The sequence below is a fragment of the Limanda limanda genome, chromosome 10 (assembly GCF_963576545.1).
Source record: "Limanda limanda chromosome 10, fLimLim1.1, whole genome shotgun sequence".
NCBI classification, from domain to species: Eukaryota; Metazoa; Chordata; class Actinopteri; order Pleuronectiformes; family Pleuronectidae; genus Limanda; species Limanda limanda.
In genome coordinates, this window is record NC_083645.1 from 15,664,549 (window position 1) to 15,691,159 (window position 26,611).

General features: G+C 42.3%; 1 protein-coding gene across 1 annotated transcript in view; it reads left to right on the forward strand.

Moving 5' to 3' along the window:
• LOC133011544 (dedicator of cytokinesis protein 2) overlaps positions 1 to 26,330 on the forward strand; it is a 111,710-nt gene extending 85,380 nt beyond the window's left edge. The window contains exons 27-51 of the mRNA XM_061079287.1: positions 5,965 to 6,063; positions 6,597 to 6,691; positions 9,031 to 9,109; positions 9,217 to 9,317; positions 9,594 to 9,652; positions 9,819 to 9,967; positions 10,247 to 10,332; positions 11,132 to 11,288; positions 13,074 to 13,114; positions 15,415 to 15,505; positions 16,394 to 16,504; positions 17,501 to 17,590; positions 18,539 to 18,643; positions 20,029 to 20,170; positions 20,555 to 20,636; positions 20,740 to 20,824; positions 21,555 to 21,641; positions 21,796 to 21,972; positions 22,757 to 22,840; positions 22,919 to 23,056; positions 23,460 to 23,587; positions 24,181 to 24,388; positions 24,504 to 24,609; positions 25,307 to 25,455; positions 26,095 to 26,330. Coding sequence (XP_060935270.1) covers positions 5,965 to 6,063; positions 6,597 to 6,691; positions 9,031 to 9,109; positions 9,217 to 9,317; positions 9,594 to 9,652; positions 9,819 to 9,967; positions 10,247 to 10,332; positions 11,132 to 11,288; positions 13,074 to 13,114; positions 15,415 to 15,505; positions 16,394 to 16,504; positions 17,501 to 17,590; positions 18,539 to 18,643; positions 20,029 to 20,170; positions 20,555 to 20,636; positions 20,740 to 20,824; positions 21,555 to 21,641; positions 21,796 to 21,972; positions 22,757 to 22,840; positions 22,919 to 23,056; positions 23,460 to 23,587; positions 24,181 to 24,388; positions 24,504 to 24,609; positions 25,307 to 25,455; positions 26,095 to 26,157 — 2,712 coding nt within the window. The 3' untranslated portion in view covers positions 26,158 to 26,330. The remainder of the gene's footprint in view (positions 1 to 5,964; positions 6,064 to 6,596; positions 6,692 to 9,030; positions 9,110 to 9,216; positions 9,318 to 9,593; positions 9,653 to 9,818; positions 9,968 to 10,246; positions 10,333 to 11,131; positions 11,289 to 13,073; positions 13,115 to 15,414; positions 15,506 to 16,393; positions 16,505 to 17,500; positions 17,591 to 18,538; positions 18,644 to 20,028; positions 20,171 to 20,554; positions 20,637 to 20,739; positions 20,825 to 21,554; positions 21,642 to 21,795; positions 21,973 to 22,756; positions 22,841 to 22,918; positions 23,057 to 23,459; positions 23,588 to 24,180; positions 24,389 to 24,503; positions 24,610 to 25,306; positions 25,456 to 26,094) is intronic.
• Positions 26,331 to 26,611: the final 281 nt, after the last annotated feature.

Below are 26,611 nucleotides of genomic sequence, written 5' to 3' on the forward strand. Positions count from 1 at the left end.
GAGATGAAAACATTTTGCCCGCATGCACTTTTTAATGGGCAAGTGTAAGATGTTGGACTCGAGTCAGCTCAGAAATCGGAGAAGGAGAGGGTTTAGATTAGGCAAGGTTTGAGATCTGGTTTATTCTCTGTGGTCAGTAAATAAACAGTAGTAGGGGTCTCATTAATAATAGAGTTGTCTGCATAGTGTATAAGTTACTATGTAACTGCATTTTGAGTTATGCCTTTCAGCGAAGTGTGTATGTGGCCAATGAATTATTACCTGTATCTAGTGTGTGTGTGGGTGTGTGGGTGTGTGTGTGTGTGAGAGAGAGTGGTCCCTCGATGCAGCATCCGGGTGAGTATCCCTCCCACCATCTGAAATAATGCATGCAATAACATGCTCTCTGCAAAGTGGTTCACTCACCTTGCGCTGTTTTTCAATTGACCATGTATGAGAGCAGCAAAAGGGTGTGTGTGTGTGTGTGTGAAGGTGTGAATATGTTTATCCATGTTACATAAGCAGCCACGGTGCAGTGCAACACATGGGGCCTTCAAAAACATGCATAGAAAGGTAAATGATTTTATAGGAGGATGGGAAAAGGAGCATGATAGTCCAGGAAAGGGAGGAGGACAAATAGTATAGTAATAATAAAGTGCGTTAGCTGAGAAGTTTCCTATTTCATTTCTGTGATTTCTTTCCACTGGACCTCTCTTCCTCCCTTTTGCTTTCTCGTCCTTGTTTGTAGAAACTGATTGTGCCTCTTTGAACTTGACTGGGAAAGAGTCTGAGAGACACATCGATCTGTTTTCTGAACAATGAACAAGCGTGTTCACACACACACACACACACACACACACACACACACACACACACACACACACACACACACACACACACACACACACACACACACACACTGGAATGCAAACATGCATAAGGACAGACACTCAAGCTATTTCTCTGCCTCATACCAACACTCCAACCACCTCACCGCCGCACACACTCCATCTCTCTCTCCCTCTTTCATCCCCCCACTACTTCTGAACTCAGCCCCCAGGTGATGGAGAAGAAAAAGGCGTAAAGGGAGGGGGGGGGGTCAGAGATGACAGCGTGTGTCTGTGATGGTACTTTGAGCAGTGCTGCAGGCTTTCAGTAAAACTGTTTTCTGGATGTACTATTTTAAACTATGATGTTAAGAATTTTTTTTTGAAAAATCACAGCAGTGAGCGCCATAATAACTTTCCCCCTGGTGGGACGCCATAAAAGAAATAACAGAGCAGGGAAGATGAGAAGAAATGAGGAACGGTGGTGAGGAAAGCTCACGCAGTATATGGACTTAATGAAGTGCTGTAAAAGGCATCAGTCGACCTGGAGTTATTTGAGTGGGTACTTGTTATTTTGTTTTTGTGAGCTTGGAATTTAAATATGTGTATTTGGTCCTATTTTGTTGCGTCTCTTTAAGATAAGAAATATATATGAAAAAAAATATATAAAAATCTGCAATCAGATGGATGGATGTTTGGACATACGAATGATCCATGTGCACCTAGTTCATTGAGTATCAGTTGTAACTAACGTGCAAGAAATATTTAGCTTCATTAAATGGATTAGAAAACCTGAGCACTTTTTTAAAATTGGGAATGTAAAAAAATGTAGAGTGAGTCTATTTTGAGAGTGGAAATCATTCTCATGCTAATTTCAGAAGGGAAATGTATACACAAAGAACGGCACTTTCCATTTAGAGTAGGTCTAGACTGTACTCTGTGTTATTATTTGCAGAGATCCAACAATCCCACCATGAGTCAGCACTTGGCGACAGTGGCACGGAAAAATGTCCTTTTAAAAGGCAAGGACCTTGAGCAGGCCTTTGGTTGGTGGGTGGCCATCTGCCTCCACCAGTTGGGTTGGGAGGGAGTGAGAGAGAGAGGGGGAGAGAGAGAGAGATGCAGGTTCAGGATGCGGGTGTCACATAGAGATGTACTTTAATATTAATAGGACTAATAACTCTGCAGCTCCAGGGGAAGACAGACCTGCAGAGAGCGAGAGGACAAAAGCGACTGAGAGATACGAAAGCAAAAATAACCACGGGAGAGAGATGAAGCCAAGTTGGTAACGTGCGTTAATGGGATATGAGCGCATACAGATGAGGAGGGGGAGGAGAAGAGTGGAGCTAGGTGCATTTTGGGAAGGCCCCCGGGAGTCTAGACTAAAGCAGCACAGCTACAGGAATGGTTCAAGGCAAGGTTGAGCCAGCCAGAGCTACAAACTTTATCAACAAAGAAATTGTTCAGGCTATTCTTTAAAACAGGGAGGTATTTGCCTCCTGCACCTATCTGATAGTTGAAGGCCAGGAAAGCCTTGGTTTATATTTTGGAGACTTTATAGGAACCACCAGTAAACCTGCATTCTATGAGCGCTTTGTTGTAGTTGGTTATATCAACTCTTTAAGATACAATGGTGCCTGACCATTAGGGTTTTTTAGGTGTGGAGGTTTTTATTAACACCATTTGGAATTTGACCAAATCTGTTTTAATATTTCCTGCCCCTACTTGCACTTGCAGTCTGATGATAAGGAATTATGCATGTTCAACTCAGAATTACAAATGGACTTTCCTACAATTTACAATTTTTACAATAGTACCAATGTGGAAACAGGCAGTCCCTTATGATAAATGATTACCTGAAGATTCCTTACAGTGTTCAATGCCGTCTAGAGTATTATCACAAGATAATATGTCTCTGTGGTGTTTGGGGCCAGGTGCAATAACTTCAGTATTGCTTGAACGGAAGATGGCTGGTCATTACTGTCTTTATGTCCTTAAGCCATGGTCCACACAACTGATTTTCATTTCATTTGGCTTCATTGAAGATATGATTGGGTATCGTCTGCATAACAATGGAAGTTTCATAATAATATTGACTAAAGGATGCATGTGTAAGGTTGATAGAAGTGGGCCAAGTACAGAACCCTGTGGAACTTTTGACAAACTTTTGCATATAGAGGAATAAATATTGGCATACACAAACAGTATGAACATCTTACAAGACATCACAGTCACACATCTGAGATGGGCGACTGCTTCCTCAGGGATCTTAGGGAAGTCCCTCCTCCAGGGAAAGGGAAGGTAGGACAGATAGTTGGATGAAACTCAATAGGCTTTTCAAGAAGAGGGTTTAAAACGTACTACTTTAAAGGTCTCAGGTTCATAGCTTGTCAATAAAGACAGAGTCATCAAATAAAGAAGAGTTATAGGTTAAAACTTGAGTAAGCAATCTAGTTGTTTTGGGATCTATAGAGACAGGTTAATGGTTGACATTACTTGGATAAATTGGTGAAAGTTGATGGTAGAAAAGGGTCAAACTGTACATTATAGCCTGTTTTCCTAAGGTTCCTTTGTTTGAAAATAAATTGTTGCCCATTGAGGGCAGGAGGTGATGAATTTGAACTCTACTAGCTATAAATGTATCATTAAAAACGATGCTAGAGTTATAAGAATAAACAGATCAATACGATTTATATGACTCTAGTGGTGGCAAATGTTAGAAAACTTGGAACTGCTCTGCTTCAATCACTTAAAATGCTCCCTGCATTTCCGTGTGGGTGAATCAAGCAGGACATAGCTGCAGTGGCACAGCAGAAATGGCCTCTTAAAATCCATGCAATAACCCTGAGAGGATTTTACTTTTTAACTGCTTTTGCCAAGAGCTCCTGTAGAGACTTTAAAAGTAACGCCATTGAAATAACCGTTTTTAACCAAATTTAATCCAGTTTTTATCGACCGCTAGGCCCCTTTTTTACCTGTAAATCGCCAGAATGTCACAGATTGGCAAAATCTTCAAGCCTCTGCTGAATCACAGTAATGTGAATGAATCCTGCCATTTGCCTCTTGAGCAGCAGAGACCCTTAAAGACCACTGTCTGTCTGTGGTGTGCCAAGGATTTCTCACTAGCTGATTTGAATACACCATGAGTGCATAGGATGAAATTCTACAATTCCATGTTCACATGAAATGTTCTGTTTGCTTTTAATCTGGTTACAAACCAAGACGTGAGGGATATCAAGTCATGTTTTAGCTGCTGGGTCATAACAGCTGGGTTTAATGGCTACACAGATCTTTCACATCCAGAGTGTGGAGGTCGGACAAAAACATAAATGTGTTTTCCTGCTGCAAGGGATCCACATTTGCATGGGCTAATTTAATCTGTTGGAGGGGGGCATTGCCAACTGTGATCCAGCAAATACCTCTTCATTTCATTGTCAGTGATGGTACTCAGTTGGATGCTGTTGGTGTAGTGGCAGCATCTCAGAAGACATAAATCAGCCAGCAGATATATGCACTAAGTGCTATCTGTTTTCAAAATGCTACCGGAGGGTTTAACACAATTCACCCTTTTGATTTTCATGACCCTGTGATGTTCTCTCCAGCGCCATCCTCAGGCCACCCAACTTTTTTTTGGTTTACTCCCAGCACTGATTATATACAGCAATATAAATACTCAGTGTGTGGTATGTTTAATTGGGCATTTGCTTTCTCTGGGGTGTAATAAACATCGCAGCCTCTGTGGGATCTTGGCAAAGGTTAAAATAGATTTATTTCATGTCATGCAATTCCTGTCATTTTGATGAAAGAGTGAATTTAAAGCTCTTCATGCATTATTAATGTGAGTGGCCAGATTGATAGAATAGACAGACAAATTGAGGGAAAGTGAAGGAGGGAGGAGGAGGGAGAGAAATCCCAGACCTCTCTGGCATCTGTGTCCTGTTTGTCAGTAATCTCCTCACTGTTGCATAAGCCCTTCAGCTCAACATGCCCTGAACTCTTTCCCTTTGCCTGTCGAATAAACACCAACCAGTTCCTTTACTGGTGCAGACAAGTCGAACCTGTGTGTCTTTGCATGTTGTTACATGAAGACGTGATGTGTTGATGAAACACTTTCACGTGAGAAGACACCAGCACCAGATTTAGCCCTTTGAGGTTTTTCTGTTTTTTCGATGGTGTGAAAGAAGATTGAGAGCATAAGTCCTCAGAGGAGACTAGTTAGTCCGAAGTAGGGCAGTATGACACATGACGTACACTTCAGCACACACATACACTCGCACACACACACACACACACACACACACTGGATATAAAACCAGTACTGAACTGCAGAGTAGTTCTGCAGAGTTTGTGTGTGTGTGTTCTTAATCCTGTTACTGACATGGGGGATAAAGAGGGTGATGGAAAAAGTAGAAAGATTTAATATTTCGACTTTTTCCTGTCTTTTCGTGGCTGCTGCATGTGTGTGTTTGTGTGTGTTTGTGTGTGTTTGTGTGCAGACAGTGCGTACACAAGCAGCAACACACTCATTCTGCCCATTTTGATCAGATTAAAGCTGTCACCACATCAGGAGCGGTTCATCTTCCATCTTCAATTAGCAGGCTCCTCATTTTTCATCCCTCCGTCGTGTTTTTCTGACACAAACTCCAGAGGATGATTTCACCCGAAAGCCTTTTGTGTGAAAGCTCCTAAGTGGAAATACCTGAACATTTTCTGTCTCTCTGAATAAATGTCAGGTGGGTTTATCTCCAGCCCCACCAAGACGCTCAGAGGATAAACAATATAGTTCATGGATGATTGGATTGACTTCATTGCAGCAATGTGGCAGAGCAGAGGGAGGGATCACAAAACATTATTGTAGGAGTGGAATGAGACAAATGGGACGTGACTCCAAGCAAAAGCACAAGCCCAGACACCCTGCTGCCCAGTGGTCATTAACACTGTCCTCTTTCCATATCACACTCTCCTCTGCCCTGACAGAACTGGTGTGAGGTTCAATTTGAAATTCTCTTTAGGAGGCTTTGGACATTGTCCAGAAATAAATAAGCCTAATAATGAATTATATATGAGACTACTTTAGATGTGTAGCACTCAGTGTAAGAGGAGCTGCACAAAGTAATGATGCATTTCTTTTTGTTTCTCCCTTTGTTTCTCACTTTAGTCCAGGGTGGTCGCCTGCATGACAGCGATCCTCAGTCAGATGGACGATCGTCATTATGCCACATACATAGAAACGTTCAGTGGAACCACTGATCTCGTGGTAAGTAAACACTGGTCGACTTTCTTAAAAATTTACTTTGATTGTTAGAAACAAAAAAAAACAACACATTTTTCAAACTAAAAATAGAACTTCCTCCCCGTGGCCAGACAGTCCCCCCATGGAACCAAATTCAAATTCACTAGACCCAGATTAGTACTTGGTACTCACGCTTATCAGTCCCCATCGAGATCCGTGAATTGTTCACTGAGAAAATCTATGAAAAATGTTACAAAACGCCATGTTAAGGAAAGTGGAAAGAAAATCCATTGATCTATTTCCTGATCCAAATCAGCACCCACATTTAATGTGTTCCTTCCTGACCCATATCTCATCCTTTCGCCAATTTTCATAAAAATCTGGTCTGTTGTTTTTGTGTGATCTTGCTTGCAAAAACAAAGATACATCCAGAAAACGATCAGACAGGGATAAGTAAGTTGGGGTATTTTACATTTTATGTTTCAAAGTAAAAAATCCTAATGCACCAACATCTACTTATTCACACACTCATTACTCTCTTGTCCATTTCGCTGCAGGACTTCCTGATGGAATCCTTCCTGCTCTTCAAGGACCTGATTGGAAAACATGTGTATCCCTCTGACTGGATGGCCATGATCATGGTGCAGAACAGGTACCACACTGCCCCGGATTTGAACCATCAACCCCGTCTTCTCAGTTCTGCGTCTGTCACCAGTAAAGGCCACAGCTGCCTCGGTGTATTTTTGAAGGGTTGTTTAAGTCTGCAGTGACTTGTGCATCCACACAAACCCACACAGGCAAAAGTCGGAGATAGTAAAGCCGGGATCAAGGCTGCAATGATAAAAACAGCTGATGTGACAAGTGTGTGTGTGTCTAGACAGGAGGCTGGAGTTGTCTCATGGGAAGAGAGAAGGCAAAGAGGTAAAAGTGAGAGCGAAGATGAAGAAGCGACAGGTAGATAAGGAGTCTGCAGACTGGGATTAGAGAAGTGAAGATGTGTAGATAGAGAGAAAAAGTTCCACTTAAAAGGAGCGAGTGACGGCTGGCACTGGATAACGATGACGGATGGATGGTGCTTGAGCAGGTTTGCTGCTTAACTGCAGAAATGCATATAGTCACAACTCACTGCTACACCGGCCCACACAGCGTTACGGTGCTGTTAGGACCTGTCAGTGTGACTGAGGGGTTTGAATCTGAAGCATCATTGCACTGTTACCTGAAGCATATAATAGAGCGGATGTCGAGGATAAAACTGAACCAATAAAACAACAAATATGTTGCAGCAGGGTTTCCCCCAGAAAACTTGCTAAGCCTGGTGGTAGGGCTGCTAGAAGGCACCCGCGGGGGGGGGGGGGGGGGGGTGTCCAGCTCAAAATCAGTCGGATTTTGAGCTGGACACCATTGTTTCTTATACTCTAAACATGTTGCACTTTGTTTAATATGCACACCTAACTTTTTTATTTTGATAAGGGGTTAAATAGATACTTTGATATCTTTTTGAGATGCACTGCTGACTTAACTTATAAGCCCTCTTTTTTATTTATTTTTATCACGTTGGAGTTGCTAGTTTAAACCTACAGTTTTGCACTTTAATATTTGAGCCTTTGTTTACATTTTGTTTTGTGCTGCATTATATGGTGACATACAGTTTGTTGTTATCAAATAAAATTAACTGAATTGAAATGTTCAATTTGATTTTTTTGGAGGAAAATTAATCGTTTAGATTAATCGACTAATCGATAAAATAGTCGTCAGATTAATCGATAGAAAAATAGTCGTTAGTGGCAGCCCTACTTAATATTAAAAAAAATTCAAGTTTGCTGTCAACATAGCAGTCAGGCCTCTTATTTCAGAAACAATGAACCGTAACGTATGACGACGTATGTTCAGTAAAACACTGTGTTGAAGGAGCGTTCTGATGTCCGAGGGTCAGTGAAGGCGTCTGGGTGGGACATGTGACTGTTTGGACCAATAGGATGGTTGCTTGGGGATCGGGGCTCAATGAGGAAGTGAAGTGTTGTTGATGTGTGCGAGTGACGGATTTTTTTTTTTTTTTTAAATAAAACAAACATGCGACGCTTAGCCTGGCGGGGGGGGGGTAAAGCCTGGCGGCCCGCCAGGCCTATACAGCACTGGGGGAAACCCTGTGCAGTGTGATTTGGGACAGATTCTCATTTATTTAATTCTTTGATAACAAACTTTAAAATGCATCTTCACCCCTAAGATTTGACTAAAGTGACTCTACCTGGAAATTCCACAACACAACCACAGATCTAACACTGTACATATAGCATAGATTATAAACAACAACTTCAGACACTTTTGTCACACAAATGTTTTATAAGGTAAACCAGAGATCACAGTTGTTCCTTGTTGTTTGAACTGCTGGATTATGCGGCTGCGGCTGAGACATCCCAGGATCAAGCGACCATGTCTGAGGAGCACGGGGGTCGCGAGCCGTTTGAACCGCTGCCACAGGTGGGCGTGGTCTAGGCCGTCAGGAAACCCCGGAGGCAAGAAGCCCTCAACTTAATATGACATTTCTATCATAAATAAGAGAGCAGGGGCTGAAGCAGCCGTGTGTGAGGACATGGAGGACGAGGATGTGGGACGTCTCTGAAGGGTGGACGATGTGATGGTTTAGGAGTTTAGTCTCAGCATAGATTAGAAGATGAGCGCAGACTTCCAACTCACGAGGGGTATCTGGGCCGGCCCACTATTGATTAGAGGGTGTTAGCCTTTTCAAATTAAATGTCATGACGTAGAGAGGTTGGGTGTTGAGTCTATGTGAGCATTGTCTGAGACGGTTTAAAACAATGGGTGGCGTATGTTCAACTCATGAAAGTAGATTCTCTTCATAAAAATGTGCTAATAAATGTGATATTTGAACCAGCATTAATGTGTTTCACCAGAGAACAGTCATATGATTTAGTGCGGTTGCAGTATCTTATTTATCCAAAGTTCCATCAACAAGTGTGTGTGTTTCTTCAGGGTGTTCCTGAGAGCCATCAATACCTACGCCGACACCATGAACCACAAGTTCCTCAACAACGATGACTTTGAAGTCCAGGTCAGTGTGTTTCCTTGTGTATTTACACCAAAAGCTGAATATTTACCGCTGCTCTTTTTTAAAAATTTCAAATCTCTTTTGTCTTCCTCTACCTCCTCGCCGTCTAGTTGTGGAATAACTACTTCCACTTAGCGGTGGCGTTTATTACCCAGGAGTCTCTGCAGCTTCAGCATTTCTCGCCGACCAAAAGGAACAAGATTCTTGCCAAGTGAGAAGAGGCCGTATAATTTCATTATTCACCACGCCTGCCCTCGCGGCTCTGATGAAACACTCCCTAATTTGTGATCTATTTTTATCTGTGTTTACACCCCTGCTGCCTATTAACACCACGTATTGCCCGGATGTAGACATTCAATTTTGTTTATGTTGGAGCCACATTAGCACAGTGTTATCTTCCCCACTGGGTTGTTTAGGTCTTGAGGTATTAATCCACTTGTTAGAAAGTAAGAGGCTGATTTCTGTGTATTTGCTCTATTCATTTCAGATATGGAGATATGAGGAGACTCATTGGTTTTGCTATCCGTGACATCTGGTACAAACTAGGTGAGATCGAAATCTAGTCTTCTCGTCCGTTCTCGTTCTGCGTGTTAACCTTCACATTAATACACACTCAACCTCTGTGTGTGTGTGTGTGTGTGTGTGTGTGTGTGTGTGTGTGTGTGTGTGTGTGTGTGTGTGTGTGTGTGTGTGTGTGGCTTGGGTCGTTCAGGGAGCCATAAGATCTGTTTCATCCCCGGCATGGTGGGTCCCATCCTGGAGATGACCCTGATCCCAGAGGAGGAGCTGAGAAGAGCCACCATTCCAATTTTCTTCGACATGATCACCTGTGAACACACACACTCTGGAAACTTCCACAAGGTGTTAACACACACACAAACTTACAAGCATTCAGGGACACATCCCACTTTAACACATAGCCACACAGAGGCATCAGCGGAAACACTGGAAAATCACTTATGCAAACACAAAGTCCTCCATCGATTTCCTGAGATGTGAAGCATCACAGCAAAGTAAAAGGGACGCCTTAATTACGCTTGCATAATAGATTTTTGTTCTCCCTCCTCCTCTCATTTGCTTTGTTCTCTCCATTTTGTCTCCCCCTGTTTCCTTCTCTCCATCTCTCTGTTTCTCCCACAGTTTGAGAATGAGATTATTCTGAAGCTGGACCACGAGGTGGAGGGCGGAGGGGGCGATGAGCGATATATGCAGCTGCTGGAGACCATGTAGGCTCGAGTATTAAATATTACTTCACTCATAGAGTAGCACTCATTAGAGGACAAACCTCAGCCAAGGCCCAACAGTTCAATTAAAGTGAGGGTTGGTGACATATGATAGAAGCCGACTTCTCCATGACTCGCTCTCTGACTTCTACACGTACACCGTCCTCATTATTTGATGGCTGTCGGGACGTGAACAGGATTTCAACAAATAAGGTTAAAAAGTGTTTCAGATACATCTTAGCAATCGTACCTGCACCAATGCTGCACCAATCTCACACACTCGATATCAGTTCCTTATATGGGCCTGATGGTCACTTGTTTATGTGTAATCCTGCAAACGGACAGAGGGGAACACATAACCCCCTTAGCAAAGGTAATTATACTAGAAAACTATATAAACAAGTACAAAAAAGTAATAGTGATTCAAATACATGATGTCACTTGGTGCAAAAATGTTTAGTTCACTTTTTAAAACAAGTCACAGGCGTCTCAGCCGTTCACCGAACCCAAAGGCGACTCTTCTCAGACGTCTCTGCTGATTAACGTGGACTTCAGACTATACCTTGAATAAAAATAAATAAAAATAACTAACAATTTTTGAAACTAACAATTTACTAGCACTTAAATGGCACTTACTTATAGCATTTTGTAGTTTTGCTTTATTTTTGAAGAACTTGTACTTTCTTGATTCTTGTTGTTCTTGGTATGTACCCTCGGGGTTGAATGCACTTATTGTAAGTCGCTTTGGATAAAAGCGTCAGCTAAATGTAATGTAAAGTAATAATGGACGTTTGTCCCTCAGCCTCCTGGACTGCGCTGCCGAGCAACTCACACTGAGGCCGGAGGTGGAGCACTTTGTCTCCTTGGTGAAGGGACTCCTGATCCGTCTCCTCGACTACCGCACCGTGATGAGCGACGACAGCCGCAACAACCGCATGAGCTGCACCGTCAATCTGCTGGTAGGTCCCGCTGTGTTTTGAAGTGCACCAGTTAGCTTCCCCCCCCCCCCCCCCCCGTCTTTTAAATACCTGTGGGGACGATCAGCTTCAAAAAACTCCTCCTCCACAACAAAGATGTCCAAGTGGGTACAGGGCTTAGAAGGAATCCTACCTTACCTCATATGTGTGTGAGACTTTTCTCCAGGAATTTCAGAATCTCTTGTTTTCTGTATGTTTCTCTAATGCTCGGATAATCTTTGAAAATCTCCTTTATGCTGACAATCTGTCATGCATAGACTTGCACCATAGATTGCATTTATTGAATAACCTTGTAATTCATGCACATTTTTGCTGCTGTAGATTGGAACAAGGAGCTGCTTATCTCCAATGCAAATCAATAAACTCATTATTTTCTGAAAGAATTAACTCAGCTTCAGCTAGTCGAGAGTTTGTTCCGAACAGATCTCATCGATAATCTCATCCATTCGCACCACAGATTTAAAAATATGTGCTTGTCTTCAATGCCGAGATCTTTATATTCCCTTTTCCCACATTTAATTTCTTTGCTGATCGATCTAAAGCAAAAGATCCGTCTGTGCTTGGTCTCTGACTCTTTGCAAGCGGTTGCATCAGCTCCTGTCTGTTCCACGTCCTCTCTCTCCTGTGATCGCCTAATCAGATTCTCCCCCCCCAACGGTATTCTCAGGTTTAGAAATGGATCCCCGTCTTCCAACCGGGCGATTGTCTCCACGTCAGATATAATCACATAGTTCCTCTTTCTGAGACGCTAACGCTCAGTATCAGGATCAGATTAAGTGGATGGGAGTGTGTGCCTATCTCTTCATGTATTATGCTGACACACAGCTGAGGTGTTTATGTCATGGCTGCCCATTAGCTATTCTCTTTCAGTTGTTTGGCCGACTCAGAAAACTCCCCTCTGCGGATTTTCACAGTTTCACTCGGGGAGAACACACTCACACACACTCACACACACACACACACACACACACACACTAACTCACATTTGTATTTGATGCCTTTTCTCCAGTCGGTACACTGGAGAAACACATTGAAACACACACCTACAGTGTTACCAGAACAACTGCTGTCCTTCCAGTGACACTTATTTCTGAACAGCTGTCTTTTGTGCGGTGCGATGATAGTGTAGTTCTACTGTATATTGTGTTGTTGTATATTCTACAGATGCAACAAAGGCGACTGCTATGATGAAAACATCTGATCTTCATAGCCTTCAGAAGAAAGTTGACTTTTTAAATTAAAAATGCATCAGTGCCAACAACCCTCACCCTAAAAATTTAAGCATGCCGATAAAAATATATGCACAATATGCTTTGCCTTCATTGTGTTATTGCATCTGTTGGCTCGTGCTGGTGATGGGAGGTGAGCAACATCAGTTAGTTCCATTCTACTGTTCTCTGTAGATGTCATTAAACTTCATTAAACTGGGAGTTTGGGCTGCGTAAATTGTCCTCGCACACACTCCCACACATTAACACAACAGGCTGTCAGGGGTATACAATGAAACACACACACACAACAGTACAACCACTTTATCATATAAGACCACTGCCACTGACTGTACACACAAAACTTCCAGCCGTTGCAGTGAATCATAGTGATTTAGAAAATCTCTTTTAAAAAGTCTCTTTCTCTTACACACACATTCACACACACACACACACACACACACACACACACACACACACACACACACACACACACACACACACACACACACACTCAAATGAATTAACACTAACCCAACTCCTATTTTTTATTTTGCAGAACTTTTACAAAGACATCAATCGTGAAGGGATGTACATCAGGTATTTGACGTTATATACATTTTGCATTGTGCTTGCATGCATTTGCATGTGCACGCACGTGTGTGTGTGTGTGTGTGTGTGTGTGATTGAGGGCGTGCACATGTGTTTGGCTCCATAATCTGACAAGGGATTATATGAGTCCCACTGAATTAATGTCAAACTCCAAGGGATCAACTCTTAGTCTGACTGGAGAGAGAGCAGGGAGGAAGACAGACATGCTGGGAGTGAGGAAGGGAGCGGTGAAGAGACAGGAAGTGGTGAAGAGGAAGGAGGATGGAAGAAGAGAGAGAGAGGGAGAGAGGGGCAGGGAGGGTAACAGATCCCTTCAGGTCCTTCAGTGCATTGCTTGCAACGGATTATGGCTGTAATTAGTGATCGGAGTGTGTGAATGCGAGCTCGGCTCCGTGGCTGGTCAGCTGCCTCCGTCTACCCTGCAGAGAATATGGAAACATTCGGGATGCTCATGAGTTAATGTGAGCAAACAAACATGGTTTAAAGCAAATATACGTTTAATCACTGCACATTTGTTGTATAATTTAGGATGGTATCTAAACACTTAAACTAAGATCTAACTAAATGACCACCGGCCATGCAACAAAACCCAAAGCCAATTATGTAAAGGTCCTGCATGTGAATTATAGGATATTACATTTACATCTTTATTGCTCACATTTACAATGGGGACCCTGCTGTATATTGTGCGTGCTACTTAACACTTGATGCTAATGTGAAGCCTCCATATCCACTCATCCTGAAAGTTACCTCCTCTTATAAATAAACCTGTTTATGATAGAGAAAAGATAATTTTCCCTGCACAGTCAATCAGAATTTCCTTCCTACACTCCACAATAGTGTCTACTTCACTAAACCTTTACATAGAAGAACCTCTGAGTTGTCCATTCAGAACTCATTATTATATAAGTAAACTGTCATTGATGCCCTGAACCTGCTCAGCTCATGATGATTCATACATGTATTTCCACTTCAGCAAAAATATTCTTCGAAAACAGGCAGTTGTAGACACCGTGAAAAAGAAACAGGTGCTGTGTCCCTGTTGCTACATATGTGCTGCATATTAATCACACAATCCATATTGGGCGGCTGTGGATCAGGAGATAGAAAGGGTCGTCCACTAACCAAAAGGACGTTGGTTTGATTCCCAGTCCAAAGTGTCCTCAAGCAAGATACTTAACTTGCTAAATTGACTCTTGACGTACCAAGAACATGACTTCAGAACCTTAGAATGACACTTAAAATGTAACTAATAAATGAAATTTATTATTTAACATTTAATATTTCATTTTTTTGTCTTGTGAAATCGCTGCGGTGCTGATTGACCTGCATCTGCCAATTCTCTCACATTTCACAGCTGTGATCTGGGCTCCGTTTGTTATATTGTATGAAAACAGTATGCATCAACAACACACTTCACATTTATTCCTTTTTTTATGCGTTGAGTATTGTTGCAGTAATCGCGTCAACACACTATAGACCCATAACCTTCCTATAATGAAAATGTAGTGTGGTTCAGTCGGATAATTGTTGTCGTAATTCACTTGGAAAAGTAAAAGAAGGAGCAAATGTTTTATTGTTATTATTTTTTCTGTTGTTGCGTCACACTGTAAAACAGCAACACAACTGTCCTAACTAACAGATAAAACAGGATCTGCAGCCAGACAAGTGTTGGGTAAAGGTTTGAGAGGAGAGAGCTAAAGAAGGAGGAGATTAGAGGAGGTGAAGTCAAAGACAGTGGGAGCATTTAGGTAGAAACAATACGTGAATGACGTGTGAGTGCATCCACACTACCCAAGCATACAGGGAATTATTCATTTAAAAAGAAAACATCCTAAAGCCACTTGCTTTAATGGCGTCCCTATAAAGTTGAGCCTCTGGCCGGTTGGCAACATGTTTCCGGAAACAGACGCACATAAAGATCCAAATTAAAAACAGAAGCAAGTCATTTGGTTTCATCTGGAACCAAATGTTCCCGTTTTTCTCTTGTTAAGCTTCTAAACGCTGTTGGGCTGCAAACCTCTGTCACACCATTAAAGAGAAACAAGTTCAAATGTGCTTGTGTGTCTGTGTGTGCTTTTAAATGACCTTTCCATGTTGTGGACATGTTAGAGGGCATATTTATGTGTGTTTGAGTGAGTGAGACAGTGACACACACGGGATTAATACATGCTCTCAATATACAGGTCCTCACGTTGCACGACAGCGGCATCTAGTGGAGCCGTGCATACATTGCATATGAAATTGATGCAAGTTCTGTTTGTGTGTGATTGTGTGTCTGTCTTCAGGTACCTTTACAAATTGAGAGACCTTCACCTGGAGGGCGAGAACTACACAGAGGCAGCATACACACTGCTGCTCCACTCTCGCCTGCTCAAGGTGGGATACGCACACAAGCACACAAACACACACACACAAAGTGATATTTCCTTTGCTAATGCTGGATCCCGTGTCTTGCTCCTCCTAACCACTTCTCTCTCGGCCACGAATAAGAGTTTTTTTCTTTTTATTAGCTGATAAATGGTCGCTACATCGTTTATGTCCAAATGATGAAGCTCTGAGGTTATTTTATGGCGCGGCGTCGGCCACTGCTGCTCGATCACTATGGTGATTGATGCCGTGAGCGTGTGTGTGTGCTCAGGTTTGTGTGCGTGTGTCTTCTCTTGCATGTGTCTGAGTGTGTGTGACCTCTTTCTCGTTTCATGTCTTTTATGGGACACTTAGAGGCTCACAGAGAGGGACACGGGGGGAAGATGGGTCATATCTGGCTGTCTCTCTTCATCTCTCTGTCTAGTATCTTTACATCAAAGCAAGTGAATTCTATAATGTTTTTTATAATGTCCATTCATCCTCGGTGTCGGTGGTGTCATGTCCATTTCCCACTAATAGAAGGAGCGGGCTGGAACACACAGATCTAATCCTCTTCCTCACCATTCGGAGCAGAGAGGACGGTTTTGGAATCCCTTATGTAGTTTTGTGTTTAGTTTTTTAATTTACATAATAGAAGATGAATTATCGTCTCATTTATATAATAAATGATCTTTGTGTTACTGGTTGTGTGTGGGCGCTTCTGTTGAGGGCTAATGCTGATTTATTACAGCGATGAAAGTTCTCCTCTTGTTTCAACATGATGATCTATGGGACGACAGATTGCATCTTCTTTCTGGTTCAGCGATAAAAATATATATATAAGTGCTGCACTATATCTCACTTTTTGCCCTTGTCCTTCCTCCCACACCTCTCTCTTCTTTCCTGTCGCCGTTGAAGTGGTCCGATGAGATGTGCAGCCCCCAGTTTGAGTTCAGCAGCTCCGACACCCAGCGGCAGCTCAAAGAACGACTCTACGACACCATCATCGACTACTTTGACAAGGGCAAGGTCAGCATCACTTTAGACTACGGGATCCTCCATCTCTTTTCTCTTATGTGATGATTTTAAAAGATGTGTCCAGGGGGATACCTCCACCAAGGCCTGATAGCCCCCTTGACTTCAACCAAGCTGCACTGAATTTCACTATAAGTAGTTTTGGCAAGATCCAAGAAAGTCTCTGAAAATGTAAAAAGAAATATCTGATCTTGCAATGTTAAAGGTGTATTCTGGTTACAAATATGTAAATGTTGGAAGGTAAATGATAGGCACAAAAACTTTTGGAATCAGTTTTGTTTATTACCTCTGCCGGCGGCTACATTGCAGCTGCAGCAGTTACAATGTTACCCGAGGGCTCAACAGCAACGGTCCACAAAATGTCTACGAAAAGTAGTTTCTTCCACCAAAAATGGCTCAAATTGTTATTCAACATTACACATGTAAAATCCTGCAATACCCCTCTAAGAAAGTGATACAAAAATCCTGGAGCCACCTCCTGATGTAAATCAACACCCAGAATTTGAAGGGGGTTCTTCCCTTAACCATTAGCACTGGGATGAAAACATAAGATCCTTGTTTGAGGTAATTAAAAAGAGATTTTTCACTCTGGAAAAAGAATTCCTTTATGAATACCATTTTCAGCTGCTCATTTAACATATCTGACAGCTCTTACACTCAGTATTCCCTGCTCAGTTTTTTATTTTGGAAAATATTGCTTTATAATATCATATATTCAGTGTTTCTAGGATAAGACAGCTGAAATCACACCATCATTGTGTCTACGTTGTGTGTCGGTGTCACAATCGTTTTGTATTCTCCCTCCGTGTCTCACGTTCTCTGAAGCGGTGACAGAGACGTTCTCCACCTCCTCCCCAGAGGCCTGGAGAGAAAGATTCTCACAAGATGAATTCCCACCATGCGCGACAGCTGCTGTGGATGTATTAGCAGATGGTGTAACGAAGGACACTTCTGTTTCTCCTCCTCCTGTGTGTATCTGTGTGTGTTTAGATGTGGGAGGAGGCCATCACTCTGTGTAAGGAACTGGCGGAACAGTACGAGAATGAGATCTTTGACTACGAGTTACTCAGCAAGAGACTGGTAATGCACGACTCTCTCGAACTTTCATCTCTACTTTACAACAATCAAGATCTGTTTTTCTACATGTTTTTCTGTTTCCTCATGCAGTGTTTTGCCCGTTTATAGCGTTTATAGATGTTTCAAGGGTTTGTCTGAAGTCGTAAGATAATTTTGCAATTTATTCAAGCAGTGAATAAGCGACTGCTGAACTCTTGCTAAATTCTGTCTGTGAACACTGTTTGTACATCTGTTCAATAGTGTTGCTTCGGTCTCCGGCTTTTCACAGTTAAAATCAATTTATGCAAATTGTCCTGCAGCTTGTGTGCTGCACAGTCACACGTTGTCTGAACCTCAGAACATGTTGTTCCCAAAAACAACTTTCCACTCTCAGTATGTGATCTAAACTCTCAAGCATTATCAGTAATTCAGCACAATCATCCGTGTTTAAAAATTCAAACTTACTTGAGGGGGAACTTCCTCTTTTTCTGAATAATTCGAATGTGAGCTGCCTCTCCACCAAAACTCAGATTCTTCATCGTCAACAATCAGTTACCATCCTCACTCTGTCCCACTTCTCTTTCTTTTGTTTCCCTTCTTCCGCACCATGGATGAAGTGATTCCTTCCAAACCTAAAAGTCGACACTTGTGGCGCAGTAGCTATGTCTCCTCTGTGTCCCCTTCACCCCCCCCGCACAGAGACCAACACTCCCATTAATGGAAAAGTCTCTCTCTCTCTTTATGTAACTGCAGCAGTGGCTCCACCAGCTAATGCTGAATTTATGTGGTTATATAAATGACAGACATTACCCTTGGATGCTGCACCCTTTATTTTTCTTCTCCATCTATCACCTTCCAAAGGCCAGACTTTCTGCCGAGTGTATCTTTATCATTGGCACAAGCTGATGAAGCTGCTATGGCTGCACACATCTGAACCTGTGTCTCTCTCCATCACTTGGTCTCTCTCTGCAGGAGAAACAAGCCAAGTTCTACGAGAACATCATGAAGATCCTGAGGCCGAACCAGGACTACTTCGCAGTGGGGTACTATGGACAGGGCTACCCTCCGTTCCTCAGGGTTAGTGTGCACGATTCTCACTTTTCAGAGAGTAGAGACACACTGATTCACACAACACACACAGTAGTGACCAGCGGTGGAAAGCAGCTAACTTTATTTACTCAATTATTAAAATTTTAATGTACTTGTATTTGGGTTTTTCCACTATATGCGGCTTCATACATCCACTCTAAGAAATTGCTATGGAAATATTGTACTCTGTACTCCACTATGTATATTTGACAGCTTCTGATTGTATAGTTACTCTGTATATGGAGATTTCACACATAGATAATATTACCAGTTTTTAAAATAAAACACATCATTAGAAAATAGACTAGCACTTTCCATATCTTTTTGCCTCTAATATTTTACCTCTCCCAAGCTGTGAATATAAAGCAGGTCAAACTAGGTACACCTACAGCAGCTGTTTACACACTGTATTCATAATTTGATGATGCTAGAGAGTGCATAACTCCCTCAAGGGAAATGGTCCGATTTGCCAACTCAAAAAAGTGTAAAGAAATTCCTGGATCTGCCCACTTTCTCAAATCTGCTCCATGAGTTAACAGGTTCTCTCTCGGCCTCACACCCCACCCTTCCACCAAGTTTTAATAAAATCGGATGTGGCAAACCAACAAAAACTTTCTTTAAATCTTACTTCAAACTTAAACTGTATTTTGTGCTGGTCTACTTTAGGAGGCTTTTTCATGCAATACTTATATTTCCGATGCTTTTTCTAAGGTAAAGTATCTCAATCCTTTTTTTTTAATTATCAGCAGCGACTGGAGCTAAGCTGTTAAAATCTGCAGCAGTGGACAAGTTTCTAAACACATCAGCAGATAGTTAACAGAATGGGACATTGGGTACCTTATGGGAAACATTGTGGATCTGTGGATGAATTTAAATATTCTACTCCTTTTCCTCCCTCCGTTCAGTATATGTGGTTAATCTGCTGTGGTCGGGGGTGTGACACAGTCAATGGGGCCGTTAGGGAGCACAGAGAAAAGTGAGCAGACGAACACAGGCCCACGTATGTAGTCTCTGCCAGCTGGAGATGGACAATCCCATTGAAAACAGCCAAGATTATAAAAAGAGAATATTCACATAGAGATCACAGGAAAAACTGGGGTTAATATGGCCATTAGTATGTTAGTAAAGTGTATTTATTGTTGAACTTTTATGGAGAAATAATGAGGGAACCAGACATTAAAACATGAGCACATATTTGCAAAACTAGATAGAAGAGGATTAGACAAATACCGATTTGAATGAATGAAGCAGTTCCGTGTTCTGTAGTTTCAGAGCCAGTAAGGTAGAAGCAGTCAGAGATGTACACAGGTGCTTGACCCTGCAGGGAATGTGTTATCATTCTTGTCACCAACAATTGTCCCACCTGCCTCCAGAACAAGGTGTTTATCCACCGGGGGAAGGAGTACGAGCGCAGAGAAGAGTTCCAGAACAAGCTAATGAGCCAGTTTCCCAGCGCCGTGCGCCTCAACACCACCACGATGCCGGGAGACGACGTCAGGAACTCGCCGCTCCAGTGTATCCTTGAGGCTGCAGAACACACAGATGGACATTGTTATGCGCATATAAAGAGGAGAAGGTCAATCCTGTGGAGCCATGCTAGCGTAGAAATGCAAGAGAAAATGTTTTATTAATATATACATGCAACGGCTTTGGGAATAACGGGATGAGGAGATCGACTGAGAAGAAAATACCAGGGAGCCTTTCACCCAGGAACAATACAACTTGCTCAGTCATCAGATGTGCATTAGATCTATTATATCTAACAGATTTAGTCTGGATCTAAACTCAATTTGGGTTTACTTTATTTCCCAGTGTCCCTCAGCTATCTGACTGTGCTGGGATATGGAGATGCTCTCTGTCACGTTGAGTTGATTGATTTCCTGACAGATGTTGAACCAGATATCCAGTGTTTCACCGTGCAGCCCGTCCTGGAGATCCCTCCTCGCCTGAAGAACAAACCCGTCCCTGACCAGATCATCAAGTCTGTCACTCTAATCTTGTATCTTCATGTCAAAATATAAATACATGTGAATATATTAGATAGAATTGAAAAAGCATTTTGACCCCCCTTTGATTTTCTTTAGCTTCTACAAGGCCAACTACGTGCAGCGTTTTCACTATTCCAGGCCTGTGAGGAAAGGACCCGGGGATCCAAACAATGAGTTTGCTGTGAGTTATTTTTTTTAAGTAGATACATTTATGGGCACAGGGACGGTGAAAATATTCAAGAGGCTGTTGTTTACTCAGCATTTGAATCGCGCTGAAAACCCTGTTTTATAAAATAATAGGATTTATCAGCAAAGTGCAGGATGAATATATGATAAGACAAGGTTTTACGGGAGAATGCGACATTAGATTCAGGTATTAAAGTATCATAATATTAGCTTTTATTATAGAAAAAAAACCACCACCATCATTTTCTCCTCTGAACTCAATTTAAACCCTGGTTCCTGTGGTGGAAACGAATGTTCCTGCAAAGCTTCCCATGGTCTCAGGGGGGAAATACGATTGAAATGCGGCTTAACATTAAAGAAACTTAATTCGATACTGTACTAACATCGCTACCACTGGTACAATTTTACAACGTCGGTAGAAAGGAGAAAATCCATAATTAGATAAAGCCAACCAATTTCACAAAAAGTAACAACTGTTGAAAAACCTGATCAAGATAAAAGGAGAGTAACTGAGATGAGCAGCAAAGTATAGGAGCAATCTGTTGGCTATTAGGTCTTTGCAGGGTCTTGTATATAAGAACAAGGGTTACATCAATTCTATGTTTTTTTACAGTATTTGATGACCATGGTTATTTCCAGAACCTGTGCGTGTTTGTGTGTGTGTGTGTGCGTCTGTGTGTCTGACTAAAGACCTTCTCTCTGTCCTCTCCATCTTTTTGTTTTAGTCGATGTGGATTGAACGCACAACCTTCACCACTGTGTATAAGCTGCCTGGGATCCTGCGCTGGTTTGAGTCTACTGACTTGAAGCATGTGAGTATATATGTGGGAAAATCACGTGTTACATGTTTGAGTTGTGTGTTGACTGTCAGATTTGTTTCCTCCTGTGTAACATGGCCCATCTGCTCCTTCATCAACTCCTTCCTCCTTTCCTCTGCTCTGTCATCTTTCTCTCCACCTCCCCCAGACCACCTTGTCACCACTGGAGAACGCCATAGAGACCATGGAGTCCACCAATAGGAAGATCCTGACCATGATCAACCAGTATCAGGCTGATTGGAGCCTTCCCATCAACCCCCTCTCCATGCTGCTCAACGGCATCGTGGACCCGGCCGTCATGGGGGGCTTCGCCAAGTATGAAAAGGTGATCTACAATCTGTCTCCGGCTCCATTTATAATCTACTTTATAACAAGAGACTTTAATCGATCAGGTCATGACTCCTAAAGGACACAGTGTCATGGCTCAATGCTCACTATTGAATAAAAGCCTCAATGTGAGTTAAACAGAGATTAATGGGCATAGATTAGAATATTGATCATTTATATTGGTTTAATTGAATGTTTTAAACGTGTGTTATGACCAATCGGTGGTTGCCTTATTATTATTTTTAACGTTTTTTAAAATAGTGTAACATCAGTGGAGTTCAAAGTCTATTTCATCTTTTCATTCAAACGACAACAAGATTAAATTAACTTTGACTTGTTATTCCCTATGTGGTTTTTATTTTAAATCAAATAGGACTGCTTGGATTTTTTGTTTAATTTCTAAGGCACTGTGATGAAAGATTTCTGATTGAAATATTGTTTTTGAAGCCCCCCCGACAACAAGGAGACAGCTTCACCGCACGGACTTTTCTCTCATGACGAAACAATTTGAATTAAATCTGTATCAAACATCGGCTTCACTTCCTGAGGCTCCAGCTATGACAGGAGTGTAAATTCTGCAGCTCAAATAGCATTAAATGCAATGAATGCACAACATGAAATATCGCAGGTGCTGCCCCTCGAATACCATTACATTTTATGAAATCATACGTAAGAGGAGATCAGTGTTCCGTGGGAAAAGCCGGTGACTGATTTAACACGTTTCCGAGCAGGTAGACATATGTTATCGCTTAGATGAGTTTTTAATGTTTCCTCTGGATCAGGCGTTCTTTACCGAGGAGTACAACGAGCAGCACCAGGAGGACAGAGATAAACTGGTGCGCCTCAAAGACCTCATCGCATGGCAGGTACATGTACACACCACATTTAGTTCCTTCTTCCTCTTTCTGCTTGTCCTGCTCACCCCAAGACATTTGTATTCATAGACCCCGCTCCTGGGCGCGGGAATCTCCCTCCACGGGAAGAGAGTGAGCGATGACCTGCGTCCCTTCCACGAGCGCATGGAGGAGTGTTTCAAGCTGCTGAGGAAGAAAGTAGAGAAGGAGTACGGAGTGAGAGAACTGGTGAGAAACAACTTTGACTAAAAACGCGTTTCTTTGTAATAAAAAAACCTGTTTCACTCCACAAGACTGGACACAGAGTGAGTGTGGTAGAGCTGCGCTGATAAAGCTCTAAATGAGCTGACCTGGGCAAATTTCAAAGATCCCAGCTCCCAAGGAAAAAGCCTCTGAGCACAGTGTTGATGAGGGATTTGTACCTTTTTAAATTCCTCCACAACCAGAACGGGGCTCGGATGATGTGATTGGGGCTAAATATGGTCATTACCTTGTTAATTGGCCGAGCCCTTCGGGGGAGATTTAACTAATGATGAGTGGGAGTGATGATATGCCGCCTGCTTTTTTTAAGAGTAACCTTCTTTTACTCTGTGCAGCACTGTCCTGAATGTAACATTGTGTAACTTTGCAGCCGGACCTGGTCGGGAGGAAGTCCACTCGTCCACGCTCCATGCTGCGCTCCTTCCGTCAGTCCATCATCTCCATCTCCTCCCTGCAGGGATCTGAGTGTGGAACTCCAACCAAGACCTTTGCAGACAGGTGGCAACCACAGACCTAATGTGTTGATACAGACATTTAGATATCTTGCATGTGCAACTCTGTTACACTATATATTCTGTTAACATTAGATGTATTATTTCTATTTTCCTTGTGTTGTGTGGTGTCTGGTATTGTCTTGTCTTATCTCATCGTGTCTTGTCGCGTTGCATTGTACATTATCCTATCGAATCTTACATCAGAGTGTTAAGAGAACCTAATATTAACTGCTTGAATGATATATCTCATCTGCAGGACACATACAAACACAATGTTGTCATAAAATGGCCCCAAAGTTTTTAAATGAATGGCATAAACTCAAAACTCCTCAAACTCCACCTGCTATTACTGCTGTTTATTTCTGTCCTGTTTTGTGTGGATTATTTTCTTTAGTTTTTTTTTATTTTTGTCCCTAGTGACACATGTAAAGCATCTTTCGGTATCTTGAATATATAAATTCAAGTTATTATTATTGTTTTTGAGCATACAACTTACCTTAAATTAAAAATATGGATTCTTTATGGAACCGTTCACCCCAGAGCAACAGATTTAAAAATAAATATTGAATCCATTTAATTTCTTTACTTTCCATTCAGGGACTTCCCCCCCGAGTCCCCGAGCTCCTGGTCCTCCACCCTGCAGCACTCCAGCGGCAGCATGAGCGTGGGCACAGTGGACGAGGGGGTGGTGACGGTGGGCGAGGCGGAGGTCAAACTGAGAAAAAGTAAGAAGAAGAAGAAGAGGAGCAGCATGATCTTCATCACGGAGGAGAGGGACAGGACGAACACGCTGGACTCCAAACGGGTGAGAGTCGGAGAGAGGAGAGGCGTCACGTGGCAGGATGTTGAAGGAACACAAGAGCTGAGTGTCTGTGGGGGGGGCTGCTGCTGAGCTCTGTGTGATCTCTGTCTCCCTCTAGCTGTCCAAGAAACAGGAGTTCCGCAGTGACACCAACTTGTCTGATCCAATCGAAGGGAATGTGAGGTTGACCAGCGCCAACTCCAGATCCCTGCCTGCCATCACCGGTGACACACACACACACACACACACACACACACACACACACACACACACACACACACACACACACACACACACACACACACACACACACACACACACACCTGCTGCTGTGGTGTATTACAATTGCTTTTCTGTATACCTGCAACACAAGCACCCACACAAGTTAAAATACAGTCTAGAGCTGAGAGAAACTGCTGCTTTTCCTTTTCTGGCAACTATCTCTAAAAACACATAAACCAGCTCATGAAAGAATAATGTAGTTGAGTGTGTGTCGGGGATAAATTGGAGAAACTGGAGAATGTGGCACTAATTGCCTGACCTGACCTAACACAAATTAGTGAATCAGACGCGTCGGTTGCAGATTTTCTGAACTGTTTCATCCAGTTTATATTTCATCACTCAGAACAGAGCATTAAAGCACAATTCACTGATGTTGCACTGGCGTCCTGCCCACGTTGGAGCCAGCATCAACTCTGGTGTTAACACACCGCCTGCGATTAGCAACGCTGACCACAAGCTGCGTCGCCTCACTGAACACAGACACTGGGCCACCGGTACTGCCAGAACACACAGCTCATCGGTAGAACAGCTGCAAGTCCGAAAAAAAAGGCTCACAAATCACAAAGGCTGCAGGAGGAAGCAGAGTTGGTAACAAGTGAGACACAAACACTGAATCCTCGGGTGTGTCTGTGTCCGCAGGTTTGTCCTTGGCTGTGGTGGGAGGCCCAGAGGACGTGGACGGCTCCAGATCCAGGAGGGACAGTAAGAGCATGTCGCTCTGTTTGACCTCTGACCGAACCGCGGACAGACGCTCAAAGGGCGTCATCAACCTCCTCTTCAAATCCAAGGTAGAGGATGAGTCCTGTCTAATGCACGAACATCACACTGACAGGTTTTACTCTCTAGTCAAGACTGAGATGAGAAGAGCAAAAACATTATCACTTCTCAATGGTAAATATGATGCTCCAGTCAGGAGCTCGTTGGCTTAAAGCATGAAGGGTAAAAAAACAGAAATGGCTAGTTTGGTAAAAAAACACCTCTGCCAGCTCACTGAGAAACACTTAATATATTATGGATGGATGGAAGGATGGATTATTATTTTAGATTATATTATTGAAATATTAAATTATAAGAACGTCTTATCTAGACAGAGCCAGGTGAGCTGTTTCCCCTTGTTTCTCAGTCTTTAAGTCAAGTTTAACTAAAGAGCCACTGTTATCAAACACACATGAGTGGTTTCAATCTTTTCATCTAACTCTAAAGAGAATAGGCCTGTTTTGCAAAATGTCGTACTTTTCATTTAAAAGTCGTAGGTCTGCAGATTTATTACCATCTTTACACTTAGGCCTATCTAGATTATTCCAAGCTATGTTAAAATGTAGAACTATTGTTTTTACAAGCTTTCAGATGAGAACCATTAACGTATTATTGTCATTTCTACCCCAAACAAAGAGTAATTACATAATTTCTGTATGTTTCTTTCACAGAACTCCAAATCCGACGATGGGAAGTCCGGTGATCAGAACAAAAAAAGAGACAGTCATTTCTAAAAATCCATTATTTTCATTTTGTACTTCTCTCTCTCTTCATTTGCATTTGTTTTAAAAAGAGATTAACCTGCAGCCAGAAAACCAGAGCTATGCACCAACTCTGTCTCAGTGTTGCTGTTGCCTTAATATAATTGATTTGACCTATCAATAAAAGCTATTTTTTTTCGCAGTGACCTTTGTTCCTGGTAATTCAAATGCTTCCCAGTGAGGCTAAATGCCACCTCACAGCTTTTCAATCAATTCCGCTTCTACCAGAACGAGCAAACACAAACCATTCTGCCGACGTGCTTGATTTAAGCTGCTTATTATACGTTTTTCATTATTGTTGACTGACGGTAATGGGAAAACAATAATTTGATAAAGCACTAAGGTTACCTTGTCCTCCCGAAGGCTTTTAAACAGAAACATGCTGCCAAAAAAAGCTCTGGCGCTGTTTCAGCAAACAAGAAGGTCT